At 38.5% G+C, this 17,557-nt stretch overlaps 1 protein-coding gene across 2 annotated transcripts in view; it reads right to left on the bottom strand.

The window, feature by feature from the left end:
• The window catches only part of LOC117300594 (myosin-IIIb-like), a 38,424-nt gene that overhangs the window by 2,936 nt on the left and 17,931 nt on the right, over window positions 1–17,557 (bottom strand). Inside the window, exons 16-26 of one of the 2 annotated variants that reach the window (XM_033784255.1) lie at window positions 16,944–17,149; window positions 16,156–16,267; window positions 13,544–13,804; window positions 8,334–8,528; window positions 7,485–7,639; window positions 6,415–6,646; window positions 5,408–5,606; window positions 4,806–4,853; window positions 2,936–3,012; window positions 1,124–1,283; window positions 16–159 (exon numbers count right to left, since the gene is read on the bottom strand). In XM_033784255.1, coding sequence (XP_033640146.1) covers window positions 16–159; window positions 1,124–1,283; window positions 2,936–3,012; window positions 4,806–4,853; window positions 5,408–5,606; window positions 6,415–6,646; window positions 7,485–7,639; window positions 8,334–8,528; window positions 13,544–13,804; window positions 16,156–16,267; window positions 16,944–17,149 — 1,789 coding nt within the window. The remainder of the gene's footprint in view (window positions 1–15; window positions 160–1,123; window positions 1,284–2,935; window positions 3,013–4,805; window positions 4,854–5,407; window positions 5,607–6,414; window positions 6,647–7,484; window positions 7,640–8,333; window positions 8,529–13,543; window positions 13,805–16,155; window positions 16,268–16,943; window positions 17,150–17,557) is intronic. The other variant, XM_033784256.1, reaches the window with a different exon arrangement.

The following is a 17,557-nucleotide window of genomic DNA, read 5'->3' as shown; positions in this document are numbered from 1 at the left end:
CCAGATCATGCTTACCGGCATTACGAGTTGAGAGTGAGCGTAGCACCGCTCGTCTGACTGATGACCCTTGGTAGTTGAGGCCGGCTTCACTCTGATACAGAGTTGAGCCTGTATCACTCTCACCAGAAATAGAAAGACGATCCATGTCTTCTGTAGGCACTGAAAAAAAAAAAAAAAGGAAATACATTCAAGTTAATTAATTACATTTTTGTAAACCATCTATGTGATGATCTACACCAACCCCAGGCATGGTTTTCAACTGTTTTTTGAGAATTTGTTTGATAGGCGTGGGGCATCACATATTGTAGAATTGTTAGAATGTTATCAACAATTTGTTGCAGCTTCAGGTTTTTTAGGGGGTTACTCAAATTACTCAATGATGCTGAAATACTATAAAAGTGTTCCAGTAAACGCAATTCTTAAGAAAAATAACACCTCGCAGACGCAGAGGCACAGTTTAGATCTTCTAATACCACCATGAAGTGGCTAAAAATATCATCAGATTGTCGGCAATTAACATTTATGATTTGTTAAATTTATTATTATTTATTTATTTATTTTGTCTTTATTTAACCAGGGTAGCCCCATCAATGAACTGTTCTCTCTGTTAAATCAGGAATAAAATAAAGGAAAGACATACATTATTTGTGACCCGCTACGTGAAAATGAGTCTGATGTCGCCCAATGCATTATTAAGTAATGGACAGTTTAATGTGGGAAAAAATAAATAAAAAAGATTTAAGATTTATATTTGCATGGTTAACCTTTAGAACACTTACTTTTATGCAATAAAGCTATGAATACAACAATTTTGTGATCATACTTATATGTCTAATTTATATCCTTTTGCGCGAAATGGTAGTTTAAAACATCACTTTACTTGTAATTCGTTTTCCAGAAAAAATGATATATTGACTAATTTCAAACGGAAGTAACTCAGCAACGCGATACACCCCAAAGCTTAGACACATACCAAATTACTGCTGTTGGTGTGTTCTTTCCAGCCATGCATATAACTCAATCCTTGAAATTGTCAACATCTGACTCATTTTTACATAGCTGGTCACATTTATGTATTTTACAAATGGCATGAATGATTGAATGGAAGCTTGATTATTGATACCTTTGTCTCCGTTGCCGTTCTCCCAACTGTACTTTGCCTCCATCCCCATAGCCTTAGCTTTCTCCATCTCAGTCAGTCGAGCTCTCCGACCTTCTTTCTTGTTGTTCTCTTTCTCAAAGTTGGAGCGTCGCATGTTAGACTTGGCCCACTTGCGGCTAGCCTGAAGGATTCGGGTGAAAAGGAACAATCAGAGATGATAAATAGGTTTTGGATGGATTATTTTAACAGACAAATTGTTATTTAAGCCATTGGACACTTCCTGAACAGAACAAAATTTAAAAGTACACAGATTTACAAATAACTTACAGGGTTTACAGAAGGTAATGGTGAAAGACTTCCCTTGAAATATTAATCCATGAAATGCTTTACTTTTTGAGAAAACACTAAAACAGTTATAAATTCTCGATATCGAGAATAACGGATTTATTTTAAACACATGTCATGACACGGCGAAACGTGCGGAAACAAGGGTGGGTGTTCCCATTATTTTCTCCAGACTCTGATGACTGATTGAGCCTAAATTTTCACAGGTTTGTTATTTTATATATAAGTTTTGATACATGAAGTGTGGGCCTTTGGACAATACTGTTCCAATTTGGAGTGTGTTCTCATTTTGGCTGTTCCTATTTAGCCTGTTTCCATTTGGGCTTTTTCAATTGTTAACTATGTCCTGCCTGATTGTAATATAGTGTAGTGACACAGTACTTGTCCATATCAGGATATCACAGATAGTCAGGATTTACTTGATTAAGACTGACTTATTTCCGTTTAGGATTTGAAGCCGACTTAATTCATCTCTCTTGGATTTGGGAAGGATATTATCATGATTGATAGACTTGTGAACTTGGAATTGGTGAGATTTTCTTTGTTGAAGTTTTACAATGTGTTGAAGGGAGGGAATGATCAGTAAGATAAGGTATGTTTTGTTGGTTCAGAATGTAAAACTTAAAGGCGAAGTTGGTTTATCAAAGATTTTTCACTGACACAGCTGGTAGACTAACTTTTGCAAACTTGTGAAGGTATTGCAGTCTGCTCTACCAGCCAGCCTCCTAGTGGTTGATACCTACATGTAAATGCCTACATCCTTATGGATCGTGAAGTGGGGTAACTCTGTTTCAGACCCTAGGAGTAGGTGGCAACGTTTTGGCATTTGATTATGTTTATAGCCCAAACCAGTAAAAGTGTAGCCCTCACCTTAAAGTGGCTGTCGAGCCTTGTGATGTTCTACAAACCCTCTTTTTTTTTCTTTCTTTTTTAACTCACATGGGTGAACCTTTGATTGAACTCTAAAATGAAATACTTAGTCATCGTGATTTGTAGATTTCTGACCCAGTAACTACTTGAGACCTATTCCCAAGGGGCACCCAGGCCAGTTACCAATAATTCAACTTCTACTTCATCTGATTAGTCAAGGGGTTATTACCAAGAGATGCTAACTGCTGATTATGTCAAGAGTAATAACTTAACAGGCTTTGTGATTGGTGTGTGTGGATGCTTAAGGCGGATGGATTAAGTAGGGATTGAGAGGGATTCAAGAGATTACTCTATGGATTAATCAGGCTGGGCCGGGATAATTATGATATGAAACTTGATGTCTAGTTCATCTGATTAGACTAGGGGTTATTACCAAGAGATGCTAACTGCTGATTATGTCAAGGGTAGTTACTTAACAGGCTTTGTGATTGGTGTTTATGGATGCTTAAGTCAGATGGATTAAGTAGGGATTGAGAGGGATTCAAGAGATTACTCTATGGATTAATCAGGCTGGGCCGGGATAATTATGATATGAAACTTGATTATTAAAGTACTCACCGATCGTCCCATTTCACTGGACTCAATCTGTTTGGCTGTACGGTACACAGATAGGATCTTAGTTGCATCTTGGAGAACTGCAAGGGAAATGAAAACCAAATTGTAAGAAAATGATTGAAGAAAGCAATCACAGGCCTGATACGAAGGCAATAGAGGGGATTGCCTCCCGCCCATGATCATTGCTTTGGTGCCCCTGAAATGCTCCAGTAGATATTTACAGTTTTCTCGTAGTGTGCCCTTTACCAAGGAGAAAATGCCTTGGTGCCCTTGCTCTTTCAAAAACAAAGCATACAGGCCTGCAGTCATATGAAAAAGTAGATTTTTGTTTGCACTTGCCTTTCTTAGTACAAATCCAATGAGATAGGCTTCAAAGTATTTAGTCAAACAGCATTGGAGGCAATTGCTTTGTTGCCCCTTGAAATTCTCCAGCAGCAATGTAATTGCCCTCGTGGAGGTGCCCTTTACTAAGGAACAAATTCCCTGCCCTTACTAGCAGTAACTATCAAGTTTGAGCAAGTTTAGGCAAATCATGGTTGACCACTGGCTATTAACGCACATATGCAGTGACATACTCGATCGTTGACTCGTTTGTAAGTCAAGTCGACCATCATTACAGTATTCAACACTTCCATTGCCTTCCACCATTTCGATAGTGTCACTGGTTCCCTTCTGCGTTTTACTCAGGTTAGCATGAAACAAGGCTACCGGAACCAGGATAAAACGATGATCCTGAGGCTGGATCCAAGTATGGGTTCAAGTAAAAATGTTCAATTTTTTTTTGACCATGGTGCTCAACTCAAACTTGCTCCTGGTTATGTATTTCCTCAACCCATTGCCCCCCCAAGCCGGGTTGCGATTTGAAGTGAATCGAAGACCTCCCGTAAACTGGGACCTCATGTTTTGGTTTTCCCTCCCGTAAACTGGGACCTCATGTTTTGGTTTTCCTAATAAAATGTTCACATGTGCAAATGTTTTTTTAAGTGAAGTGCTTTGCTTTCCCTGTAACAAGCCCCCCCCCCCCCCTTCAAAACAAGTTTTAAAGTTCAAACAGGTTAAGTAAAGAGCTAAGACATCTTGAGTTTGGGGTTAGTATTAGAAAGATCATGCTCATAAATAGTGTGACCAAGTAAACCACCACCAAGAAAGAATCATTAACAAAAATTGTTCATAATATTGTTCTTTATTTTGGGTAAAAGAACATGCTATTAGAGCAGAACCTCCATATTAACTGGCTGACATTCTACTAACTGAGCTATCTAGCCCTATATTGGTTGTCTTCCTATTTTGTCAATACCTCTGTACGGGGTGTCTGTCAGAGGAGATTTAACATGTAACTGCCGTATAGCCAGGGATTACACACAATTTTACGATGCAGCCTAGGAAGTAGCAGTACAGGAATGCAACTTTTATGTTTTCTTGATAGAAATAAGGAAAAGGAATCGCAACTGTCCATGTTTGGTACACAGTTTAGAAATGTTTTTCAGTTTTATGGCCTTCATGCTTTGAAGAGCAAAACAGAGTAGTGACGAGATTATTAAGAACGACATTAACTCATTGTTTTTATACATGAATTTCCCATTGATAGCTTTACAGAATGTGTGTGGTCTTTGGAAAATCTTGTAGTTAATGTAGACATCAGACCTAGATTAAGGATAAGAGATATCATTTGCTATTAAGCAAAAAAAGGCACTCACTTACAATATGTTTGACATAGCATTTCAGCTGGTAGCCTACATGTATCTCTGCTAAGCAAATCTTTGTGTGCTAAGCAGCTTTATCAATGGAACATTATGACTAAAAATGTCAAAGCATGGTTAGCAGAGTTTTTGCTAAGTTCTAGTGATGCGTCAATAGCATTTGTACACCTTACCCATTTGAATGGATACTTCAGGATTTACATCTTTAAATTTAACCATTGCTACACACACCAAACAAAAAATTAAAACCATAAATTTATGCAAAGATTAATTACAGAATTATAGATTATAAAACACATGCATTGACTAGATTACTAACTTGTGCTGCATTTACATGCCGAGTTAGCATTTGTGAACACTCCTATTGACTGATGTCAACTCTTCGAATAAGGGCGTTTTTTCCCTTCTTTTTTCTATTCATTTTTTATATATGATGCGAATGTGAATTATTTCAGACGCTTGTTTGTTTGTTTCAGATAGTCCCTAACTTACATGCAAAGTAAAACTACGCAGGAAGTTGTTAGAGACCTGTACACTTGTTTTATCCTCGGTGCGATTTTTGGGGGTGTTGCTGTTGTTGTTGCTGTTTTTTGGTACCCCTTTGAAAATTAGAAGAAGAATATGAACTTACTGTGATAAACTCTGTAGGAGTGTAGGTTAAGAGACTTGTACGCTTGTAATGTCTCCTGAAATATTGATGTTTTTGTGGGGTTGTTGTTGTAGTTATTTTGGGTTTTCTGGTACCCCTTTGAAAATGCTACGCATCTGAACTTACTTTTCGGATTATCCAGCCTGAGTGCAGGGAGAACCACAATGCTTATCCAGCACGGTGTGTTGATATCTTCCACAGCATCCTTGACAAAGCTGAGTGACACAACGCATAACTGCTTCAGCCTCTTCTTGTCAATCTCTGACTGGTCGGATTTCTTGGCCTCCAGAGCCAGCTGGATCTTGTACTCTCTTATGTCAAACACCTGGATAACAGAAGAGGCGGTTTGTAGTTATTGTTGATTCGTTTTTAACAGGAAGGACTGGAGGTTTCCCCTTGATGTTTAAATTTTGACATACATTACTGTATCATGTACAATTCACTAGCCAGTAGCCTGGGGTGCCTTGAGTTATGAGAAAGGTTACAGGAATGCTCGTGGCCAATAGACCAGGTCACTAACCTAAAGCACCCGAAACGTTATTGTAAATGTGCGATTATGGTAATATTTTTAAAATTTTCACAGTGATAGTAGCAGTGTTGTAAAACTGACTCAGATTTGACATTGAGTAAAATTTCTAATGATTGGATTCAAACTCAAGTCTTATTGGTCAATCTCTCAGACTTCGACTAGACTGTTGGGCGGTCGGGTTGGGGTATTGCCAATCGGCATAGTTTATGCACCTTCCACATTTAGAATCCTGGTTAAATTCCCCCCTGGGGGCACTTTGTGGATTGAGTTTTCAGTTCTTACTGATCGTGAGGTTTTGTCCAATAATATACTTCTTTGGGGTTTTCCTCCCACATCTAAAACTGAAACTTCCTTCCTTGTCTTCTCTCCAGGGGGTTATTGGCTAGAATCATGATTTTCTGAAAATCCTTGGCTTCACAATCAGAATTGTTTAAGTACATGTACAAGTATAAAAGAGTCTGCCATGGAGGCGGACTTGGGACTCAGTGTTTGTGACTCAAGAGCCAAATATTAATCAGATAAACATGTTAGGTTCCTGAGAACTTGGACTCGGACTTTGCACCTAAGGATTAAGTTCTCAAATACAGGTCTGCTAGAGAATTACCTTCATTGGTTCGTTTGTTTCTAAATGACCCATTCTCTCAATGAGATCAGCTGAGATGCAGTGGTTTTCAGGGTCGAAACAACCCTTGACGAACACCTCGTTCTTGCCCAGCCTGGTGGCCCACACATTGCCCTCTTTGTCCACCTCCACTTGGACCCCCTTGCCAATGTGGTTGCGCACTTTCTCAGTCTGTTTGTCACGAAGGGGGTTGTGTAATGCACCAAAACCCAGTCTGAAATAGTAGTAGAAGAAGTTATTGTTAGAGTACAGCTTGAGTTTAGAATTAGTCACGTGTGACACTCACATCACATGTTTATAAGAAAACAAAAGCCTGGACTTCCTATAAAGGCACGATTAATGGAAGAAACCAAGAACGCCAGAAAATATGAAATCATTGTGGAGATTACACTCCTTAAGGACAAAGCAATGATTGTTCGGTGTCAAGATTAAAGACACACAAGAGTCATGACAGGGACTCAAACCCACACTCTGCTGACCAGAAACACCAGGGGAAGTATAAGGCCGTGTCCGAAACGACGACTTCGGCTACAGCCACGTCTAGATAAGCGCGTCTGTCAGTGTTGAAGAATAGGCAGACACGCGCGATCTAGCCGTAGCTGTAGCCGAAGTCGCCGTTTCGGACACGGCCTTACAACAACAAATGTCAGCCATTTTGAACATTGCTTGCTATACTTTCAAGATTCAAATCTTGATGGCCTGAAGGCCCCAGAACCAAAAAACTGTCTCTTGACCTACTCTGATTGTGTGCTAAATTCCATGTAATTATGTATAAGCAAAGGCACAATCCCATCACCTAACTGTCATAGTAGTACACTGGATTCCATGTATGATCGAGCCCAATGTCATAGAGCTGTTTAAGCAGAGCATATTGCTTAAAAGTGTTCTGCTAGGCAGAATTGAGCAAATACTATAGTCACAATTGCATGGTAGTTTGGCTGGTAACCTTATTCGTGTCAGAGTAATTGTATTATGCTTAGCAATGTTTGTGCTTTAGCAACTCATGGTTAATATTTTGTGGATAGGTATCAATCAATTAAGATTTAACTTACCTGCCAGGATACTGAAACTTTGAGCCATCTATAATGACAGCAGGAGACTTGATGTTAAAGTCTACAAGACGACATCTCTTCTCTAGGAAGTAGACCTTACCCCATGCATCAGGGTCTATCCTAGGCAGCTGGTATTCTAATTCACCAAGAAGCTCCTGTAGGGGTAGGGGTAGGATGTTAAAGGCACTGGACACTATTGGTAAATACTCAAAAATCATGTTAGCATAAAAACTTACACGTTAGTGATCAATGGAGAGCTGTAAATAGTATAAAACATTGTGAGAAACGGCTCCCTCTGAAGAAACACAGTTTTTCGAGAAAGAAGTAAATTTCCATTAAAGTATTTGAATTTGATTTTGAGACCTCAGAATTAGATTTGAGGTCCCGAAATCAACTTCATGTGACAAGGGTGTTTTTTCTTCCGTTATTATCTCGCAACTTCAATGACCAGTTGAGTTCAAATTTTCACAGGTTTGTTAATTTGTGCATATGTTGAGATACACCAAGTGAGAAGACTGGTCTTTGACAATTACCAAAGGTGTCCAGTGTCTTTAAAGATACGTTTGGTAATCACACTTGGAATTAATGGCAATAACAGCTTTTGGTTGGAAGCCTGTCAGCTTTTCACATCCCAGTATACAGCATTTTGAGACACATTTCACTTCGAAGTAATGTGGTTAAGTTTACAAATAGAAAAGTTTTTATGCCAAAACTTTACTGTAACTCAGTATAGTAAAGTTTCTCAGATTGTGTATACCTATTAGGGATTATTTTCCCATTGTTGTCATATTCAAGACCATTCCTTTAAAAGATGCATTGTATGTTTAATTAAAAAAGATAAATTCTAACCTCTTCTATTCTGCTTTTCTTGGTGGGAATCTGAGCTCTCTCTGTAGCAGCACCATTCAATGCAGCTGCAGCTACAGGGACACCATAGCTGTATCTCTTGGGTGCTGTGGGAGGTGGTACCTTCTTGCGCTCCTTCTGCTCAACGATCAGTTTTTGCCTCTCATCAGTCTTGACTCGTAGCTCGCCAAGCAACATCTGAAAATTATTTGAAAAGTAGATGGTAGAACTGTTAAATGGGTCACCAATCAGCATATCACTTTCAAGAGTAGCTTGTAAAACATCAAGCTGCACCTCAAAATGGCCCAGGAGAGCATAAAAGTGAAGAAAAAAAAACTATCGCCAAAAGGAGTATGTCTCCGAATAATTAATATTCTTTATCCCCAATACAAATTTAACATCTATTGGTACCTGAAAACATAGGATTCAAACTGCCTCAGTCTATATAGCTACTGGGCAATCTCGGTAGTCTAGTTGGTAAGACACAGCTCTAGAATTGCAAGGGTCGTTGGTTTGAATCCCACGTGAGTAGCCTAATATGCCTTTGACATTGTTGTCACAGGACTCGGGTCAGTAAACACATCGTTGTACATGTTGTATGGGTAAAAAAAAAAGTAACAATCTTTATCCCCTATGCAAATTTAACATCTTTTATATCAATAGGAGCTGTTTTTAAAGTTTGTCACTAATCAACATCTAAAATTCAAGAGTTAGGGCCTAGCTAGTGAAACAGCAACATCTAAAAATGGTTAAAAATCGAATTGTAAAACTGTTTGATTGCTTTATTAAAGAGTATGATCACCATGCATATATATACACAGATAAATTCAAGAGTACATTCAAACGCGAGATTTGTGGAATTAAAACTTCCTTTGAGTTTTAGTAGAAGATTGATATGGATCAGGGGTCGATTTCACAAAGAGTTCGGACTCGTCTTATATCGAGTTAGGACGAGTAACTCGTCTTAACTTAGGATTAATTTTAAGGTCCACATGCTACAGTGCAGGGCTGGGACTCGTCCTAAGTCCTAAGATTAGTCTTAAGTTAGGAAGAGTTTTGTGAAATCGACGGCTGAAGTGCTTAAAAGATATTGGGTTTTTTCTTCTGTTTTTAGGCACATGGGGACTTGATATTTGACCCCTCGAATTGCCAAATGCTCAGAGCTTCGCCCCCGGACCCCCACAGGGGCTCTGCCCAGACCCCACATTCGATGATGAATACCAGTAATTTAGAAGATTGTTGTGGATCTGAATTACTTTAAAAGTGTGTATACTTTTCTGTGTTTTAGGCACATTGAGGCTTGATTGTTCAACTCTCACAACGCCAAAGGATCAGAGCTATTCCATTCATTCTATGAAAACCCCTAAAACAAAAACCTTTTAACAGACACAATCCACCCATAGCACAATCTGCACCTTGCCAGTCATGTCTTGAGTGCCAAGCAAATTCGGGGAACGGCCCAAAAATAGTACATGACATTGAAGTAATAATGTTCTCATATGAAACAAGGTGGAGGAAGTGAGCAAACATTGTAGGAAGAAGTTTGGCTGACATTTTATAACTGGGGGGTGGGGTAAACCATATCTTTGAAAACAAAATAATCCACAGGAAGTTATTCATCAGATGGGACTAGACCAGGATATGATATAAGGGGACTACAGGACCACCCTATATGGCAAGCATGTGGTTTGCATGCTATTGCTCATAAAACACGTGGGAGCTTTCCTGCAAAATCTTTTGGTAGCGTTCATAAAGTGTGAACAGTTATCGCAACCGATTACATTAAAGGCACCTAACACATTTGGTTGACTGTGATTGACTAATGTATTCTCACTTTGTGTATCCAACATATGCATAAAAATAACAAATCTGTGCAAATTTTGACTCTATTGGTCATAGAATTTGCATGAGAGGGAGTCGGTTCTCAAACTGTTTTAAAATACCAACAGCTGTCCATTGTTCGTTACCAAGTAAGTTTTTATACTTATAATTGAGTAATTATAATGAGCAATGGTCACTTAAATAGAAGGTATACGGTTGGTAATCACTTACAACATTAATGGCAATATATAAACTGTTGGTTATTATAGAAGCCTACAGCAGCGTTCGGTTACAGTAAAAAGCAATATGAGGAACATTTCTGATCGAAGTTATGTGGGTATGTGCAAAAGATATCAGTTCTTATGCCAACAAAATTTAAAAAATGAGAAGCGTTGATGTAGAAACGCTTCTCATATGTGTACTCCGGATTGACATCATGCGTGTTTGCTCCGGACTTTCGGCGAAACCTCAAAATCGCGATTAAGTTTTGAAATATATTTTCCCTAAGTTTTATTGTATTCATCTACAATTTTTAGCTGGATTAATAAAATTAAAACAGTCGAAAGGTAAATAAGAAAAAAGATACACTTATGATTTGCCTTAATTACATCAGCATCTTAGAATCATTAAAAGGGTCTAGAAACTCATAAAATTTCACATGGTTTTAAAAGTGCTTCTCGTTGTTCAAGTACATTGACCACGTTATTGGTGGATACTGCGATGCATAAATAAGAGTCCAATATTCAATTGTGGCTCTTACTAAATAATTTGACATAAAGATAATTGAATAACAGTTTGTAATTTGAAAGAAGTTAACTTTACTGGTGCATGCATAATGTAGAAACGTTTACCGCATCAGTTTATAATGTACACCAATGTATTATTGACAATCACGTTATCGCCATCGATAACTTATATGTCATGCAATGGTACATCCATTTCACATAAGAAATTGTTCTGTGGCCCCATTTAGGCTCGTTAGGGGCAAACTTGCATAAACAAAAAATAAGATTGTGAAAGTTTACCACGGTGGCTTATACCACTGTCTATATCATTTTAACCGTTTACCGCGGTCGTTGACACAAATATATAATTTGTAAACGTTTGTAGCAGCCACTTTTTATACCTGCCCGCATAACAAAACAAAAAGTGGAAAAACTATTACGTAATACGTGAAATTATACCCACAAATTGTATCATTATACTATATGTTATTTTATCTTATTGAACCCCACCAGCGGAATTGAACATAACAAAATGAAATACTGGCAAAACTGTAGTTTATCTAATAAGAAAATATCGGGGGGGGGGGGGGGTGCTTAGAAAGTGCATGCTTCGTACTTACATTGCGAGCTTGCTGCTTCCAACTTACACTGCGAGCTTGCTTCGTACTTGCATTGCGAGCAGGCAATGGTCTCATAGTTATACAAGCCATATTAATTTTATCAGAAATTCAAGTACGATGTTTAACATTGGGTTGTTGAACAACTAAATGAAGCCACCCAAGTAAAAACAACTTATATAACCCGTGGTGGATTTGAACTCCCGATCACCTGTGTGTCTTTAGGTGTCTCCATGACAGCCAGTGCTGCGTCACATCATGCTAGGAACTCCTTGTAAGGGAAGATGAATCACCCACGCAATGGCCATGATCTTGTACTTAAAGGTACTCAGTTTAAAAGGAATATCAATTCCTGCCTTCAGCTCTCCTGAGTTATTTTCAAGTTTATTTATTTTTATCTTGTAGCCCCTTACCTCTAGAGTGGCTTTAAGCCAATTGTTTGGGGCAAACTTGCATTAAAAAAAAGTTACTCAAAATAAGTGTTAGCATAAAACTTACTTGGTAACAATCAATGGAGAGCTGTTGATATAGTATAACACATTGTGGGAAACAGCTCCCTCTGAAGTTAGGTATTTTTTTTGTAAACAAGTAATTTCTCACTCAAATAATAAAATACTTCAGCTGAAGCATTTTGTTATGCATCTGATTAAAAGCACACAAAGTAATGCGACAAGGGTGTTTTTTATTGCGTTATTCTCCTGCAAATTCGATGACCAATTCAGCCTATTGGTATATGCATATTATGTGGAATACACCAAGTGAGAATACTGATCTTTGACAATATTTGACCATACCAGTCCACTGCCTTTAATGATCAACTTGAACTCTATAATTAGACTAATTTCCCCTTATAGGGTGGAAGGGGCTCGGTTGGTTGGATAATCTATCCACGGCCTCAACATTGTCCTTAACACTGTTAAGAATGTGACGTAAACCAGACTAAACTCTGTGGTGGCTTTTTCTAAACTGGGACAAGAATGCGTAAAAATAGAAAGTGTTCCCTGTTTTTTAACTCGTAATGGGGTCCTTGGATATTGGAGTGGGTAACTGTCTTGATAGAATTTGGACTGTGTAGGTTCAAATGAGGTTTAAACCTTGTTGAAAAGAGTGGACGAATTGGCACGAATGTGGTTAAGCGTGTGTGTTCTTTGTAGTGTTATAGTTCAAACCGACTTGTTTTACTGCTATCCTACGAAGAATTCCACATAATGTAAGGATGTTAAATCCGATGTGGACTTTGAATACTATGTCCACACATTATTATTTACAGTGTTAAAAAATTTAATTATTTGTCCACACAGTGACTGCAACACGGAGTTTCTGGAGGGTGTTATAATATTGCAATGGTGCATATGTTTCTTATATTGATTGTCGCTACTTCTATTGGGCCTACCGGATATGTGTGTGTTGAGTTGTTGAACTCACTATTTGTCATCATTGTGTCTCCATGTTTTTGCGAAGTTTTGGCAAATGTTACTTTCGACGAGGCCGCATTTAAACCTTGGGCATCCTTCCGGGTCGCCCACTTACTGTCAGGTGCTATCTCCCCCATGATTTGTAACAGCATCAGTATGCAATCAGCAGAACAGCAAAGTAGATACTGCCGGTTCATTTACATCAATATCAAACACTCAAGTGTAAGTTTTGTTGTACTAAATGTTGAATGTTTCTAAATTGGGATACATTCAAATGACTGCCATGTACGTAAGCGAAAATTATGCGTCATTTACACTCAATATACCCTAATATACATGTTAGGTGTAGCTAATACCTTTGTAAAGGAAAAACCTCTTAAATTATACAAAAACGCATTCAGGGAGGAAGTACCTTTGGTAATTACTCACAATAAAAAGGACCGTAAAACGTAGTACTTGGTTAAGAGCACTGGTGAAATGCTGACATTCTAAAGCATTGTTAGAAACGACCTCGTTTGAAGTAATGTACTTTTAGAGAATGGATATTGTGTGTCCCCCCCCCCCCCCCCATTTAAATCTGAGAAGGCTTCAGGCATCTGAAAGCACACCATATGCAACAAGTATTTCAAACATACCTGTCTCCTTTTAGCTTCGAATCGTTCCTTGTCCATTTTGTCCAGCTTGGCCATCGCCCTGTAGAACCTCTCGTTGTAAACTTCCACCTCTTCTAGAAACTCCAGCAGAGCACCTCGTTGCTTCCAGCCCCTCTCCCGGACAGATCGCGTGTATTTACGGCCGATCCTACCGCGCGCGTACCGCTGGCAGGTGACGATGCTCGCGGTGAGTTGGTCGAGACGTGTGTCGAGTTTCTCGGAGTGCCAGTACTTCAGGAACACCTGGAGAAATTGATGCAAATATTTAGGTCGATATTGTTGCGTTGAAATAAGAATAATAATAGTTAATAAACTAAAATAATTATGAGTGTGCAACATTTGGCGTTGAAGCTATACTTTACGTACGTTTTTTACTCTCTTGTTACCCAAATTCCTCCGCAGTTTGTTGCTATTATATTGAATGCAAAAGTTATCCTAGAATATATGGAGTTTAAGCATCAGATCCCGTAAAAGCACAAACGCTCTTGCAAATCAATAAAGCTAGCCGTGAGTTTGTTTTCGAACTTGGCGATCAAAATTTACGAAATTTGATGTAGAAAGCCGGCTTTTATACATTCTCATCGTTATATAATTGTTAGAGCAATCCGTTTAATACCACGTGCGAATAAACGTAGAGTTTGCGGTTGGAAAGAACGCGCTTTTTCTAAATTCGACAATTACCGGAAATACGTCACAAAACGATCGGCCGAGATGGACGCAGATTGCTGACACTGAAACCTGATTTTGGGGAGCAACATTTCCCCTAGAAGAGGGACAATGAGTTCGCAATATAGCAGAAGCTTTATGTTGTAACACACTAAATAGACTCCCATACAGCAATCGATGCTAACAATTGATGTTAAATATTCTAAATAATACTCAAAATATTATTTAAGCCTCTCAGCCTTTTTGAATAACCAATCAATTATATTTTCCGACCGCTGGAAACTTTTGATTTCTTTACAAATTTTTTGGCAGTAGGTCAGCCGTTACGAATTTTTGCTAAGTACCAGAAAAAATACCCACGAAAATGCAGTGCGTTGTCAATGCCAGTTTTTATGAGGCACTCTCCAAATTCCCAACTTTAAAACCTAAGTTTACCTTCTCTAAAAAGCTGAAGCATAGAGCCCGGGTTCGTATAGATTATTGTTTTTACACAAAATTTAATTGCATGACCCCACAACGAAAATAACTGTGGTTAAAAACAAAAAAAATATATATGTTAGTTGCACTTGCATTTTTGCCAATTTTTTTAGTATGGTGCACCCGCAGGAATTTAAGTTGCCGTAGCCGGGATACCATGACAGAGGGGTTTCTATTCCCAAAGCATGTAAAATAATTAATGGGCAGCATTTACCCAGTCAGTGACCCTTGTGCTTGGTACTTGTGCTTGATAAAAATTCCATAACATAACCATGTTTGTTGAATTCGGTGGAAATTAAGTTTTTATATTGCATAAAACGCAACATGATATACCACCATAGAGCAAGATGACTTTACAACTAATGAATTTTAAGTTTTCCTTCCCCATTTGTTTCATAATAAAACCAAATCATTACGCCGGACAATGAACTTGTGATATAATCACTCATCACAGCCATTAATCCAGTAGGCTTGCATACGTCTCTGTGACGTCGAAGGCAGCGCACTAGCCCACCCTTGGGAGTAACAGACTGAGCATGTGTTTGTAGTCTTTACAGATAATACGTCTTGAAGTACGTCTAGATTAACTTATTTAGTCAAGTCTTGTTTGGGAAGGTGGCATAATCCAGGGGCTCAATTACACACAGCGATGGTCAAGATAACATAACAACGTAACCAGTATATGAACGCCACGATGAGTTAAGACATTCCTCACTTCGTCTATTTTTAGACGGTGACGTCTTAAGTCTCATCCAGGTACGTTGAATAGGATGACCTCAGGGTGACCCGTAATCTCTTCACGTCAGATAATCAATATCATATTTATTTTTCGGCACTTGGTGACGAAATTGTGCGAAATGATGTGCGATACGTTTATCAACATATTTTAAGTGGACGTTTAAAAAACCCATTACTACTTGCACAGAGACTCTTATTGTGAGAGTGCTGTTAAGTGTCTTTGAAAAACAATATTTTTTATTTATTTATAATTAAACGAGTATTAAAATTGTCATGATTTTGCTCCAACTTTGTGTCGGTCTAGAATGATTTCAATGTTACCCTAGTAGGCCCCTTAACAAAACTAATAACATGGAGTGGTATAAATTAAATGTTTGTTATTAAATGAATACATATTAGTTTTCGGTATAGTAATACCGAAATAACTGCGCTTCTGATGTTTTGTCTCAATGGAAAAAATTAGCAAGGCCTATACTCGAGATTCCATCCGTGACAAGTTTAGGTAAAACAGAAAACTACATTTGACAGTGGCCGGGAATTTGTTTCCCAACGATGGTCAGCCAAATAATTAGTTGTACCCGCAAGAACAACTATAGTAGTACATGTACTTATGACTCACTCAATGCAAAGCTTCTAACACATCTTCCAAAATAAAGTTGTTGGCGAATGCGAATTATACCCAAGAGTCAGTGGAATATTAAACCAATCCTTACCTTTGTTTTTCCGATCTCGAACCCCGTCAGACCAGCCGTCTGAAGTATTTTCTTGCAGGGGCCCGGTCCAATTTTTAAGGGCGCAGACAGTGGGAACGCTATGAACTTATACCTGTCAACGAAGTATACGAAAACGTAATCAAACATTCAACCCGGATTTTGAGATTTCAGACGGTTGTAAAACAAGAAACAAATATGCACTGGTCAAAGAAACAATGGTCGTAAATGCTGACAGGGGGTCCAAATGAACAACTGATTGATCCTGTCTACACGTTTCAACTGGTAATATTTGAAGTGCATTAATAACAACTGAATTTACACCGACTCTATTTAAATACACCACCTGACTTCATTGTCGATGCTTTAGATATTTGCGCATTAAAATAATCGAACGGTTAAAAAAAAAACCTAAAGTATGTGGAGTGTGTGATCGCGGGAATAGTGGTCATGGTATCGCATGCAACCTTTGGGACAGACTCTAAGTATAGTATACTGCTGCATGCCCAAAACGATGGACGTATTTTTTTCGGATCTAAATTGAATTGCTTTGGTTGCAGCTATGGCTAAATCGCCGAGTCACCAAATGTAACAACATTGAACGTGTAGCAAGCAGCCATAGCCATAAGTCAAAGACATTCAATGTTCCTACGGCCTAAATTAATATATTATTCTCTCTTGTAAAATAGCATTGTTTGTTGGCTTCTTCTTTATAAATTGTTGTTATGGCTTTGTACTGTTTTCTTGAAGTATGGAAATAAATGTGAGTTTGAATTGGGGGTAAAAAATACCTTCTTATAAAATCTGCGAAGACTAATCTAGACGGGAAGCCCATGCGTCTTATCTTGATGGTCTCGAGCACGCCGGTGTACTGCAGCTGCCGTTGTACGAGCTTGTCTTCGAATACATCATTCTGACTCCGACTGTTGGGCTTTACGCATCGGACGAACTGCGGCTCCGCACCGAGCATTTTGGCCATTAGGCCCGTCAGCGATTGCTAGACGTGAGGAAAATAAATGTTGTCACTTTTAGGTTGTTGGTACGTCCAGATGTATGAAAAAATGTGCGCTAATGTGACATTAAGGGCACACAGGCCTACATTGAATTTCATATACTCACCCAACTGGATTTGCTCACATTAAACTGAGCAGTTTTAATGCACTTACTGAAAATAGTTAGAGGGTCCTTCTTCTAACCAGTTTAATATTACTTTAAATGTATGTTTTATTTGCCCTTTTCGAAATTACCGTTTCGTCTTAGTAGCTCCGTCAGTAATTTTTCTTCTAGCGATTCTGTCCCCCATGAAATCAACATGTTGGGTTGGTTGATCATTATTCGAAAGAGGGCGCTATCAGAAGAAGTTTGTACACAGTTCGCCATTATGGGGGACAGGATCTCCGGGGAA

This window comes from Asterias rubens, chromosome 16 (genome assembly GCF_902459465.1).
Source record: "Asterias rubens chromosome 16, eAstRub1.3, whole genome shotgun sequence".
In the NCBI taxonomy this organism is placed as follows: Eukaryota; Metazoa; Echinodermata; class Asteroidea; order Forcipulatida; family Asteriidae; genus Asterias; species Asterias rubens.
This window is presented reverse-complemented; position numbering and strand designations above follow the sequence as displayed.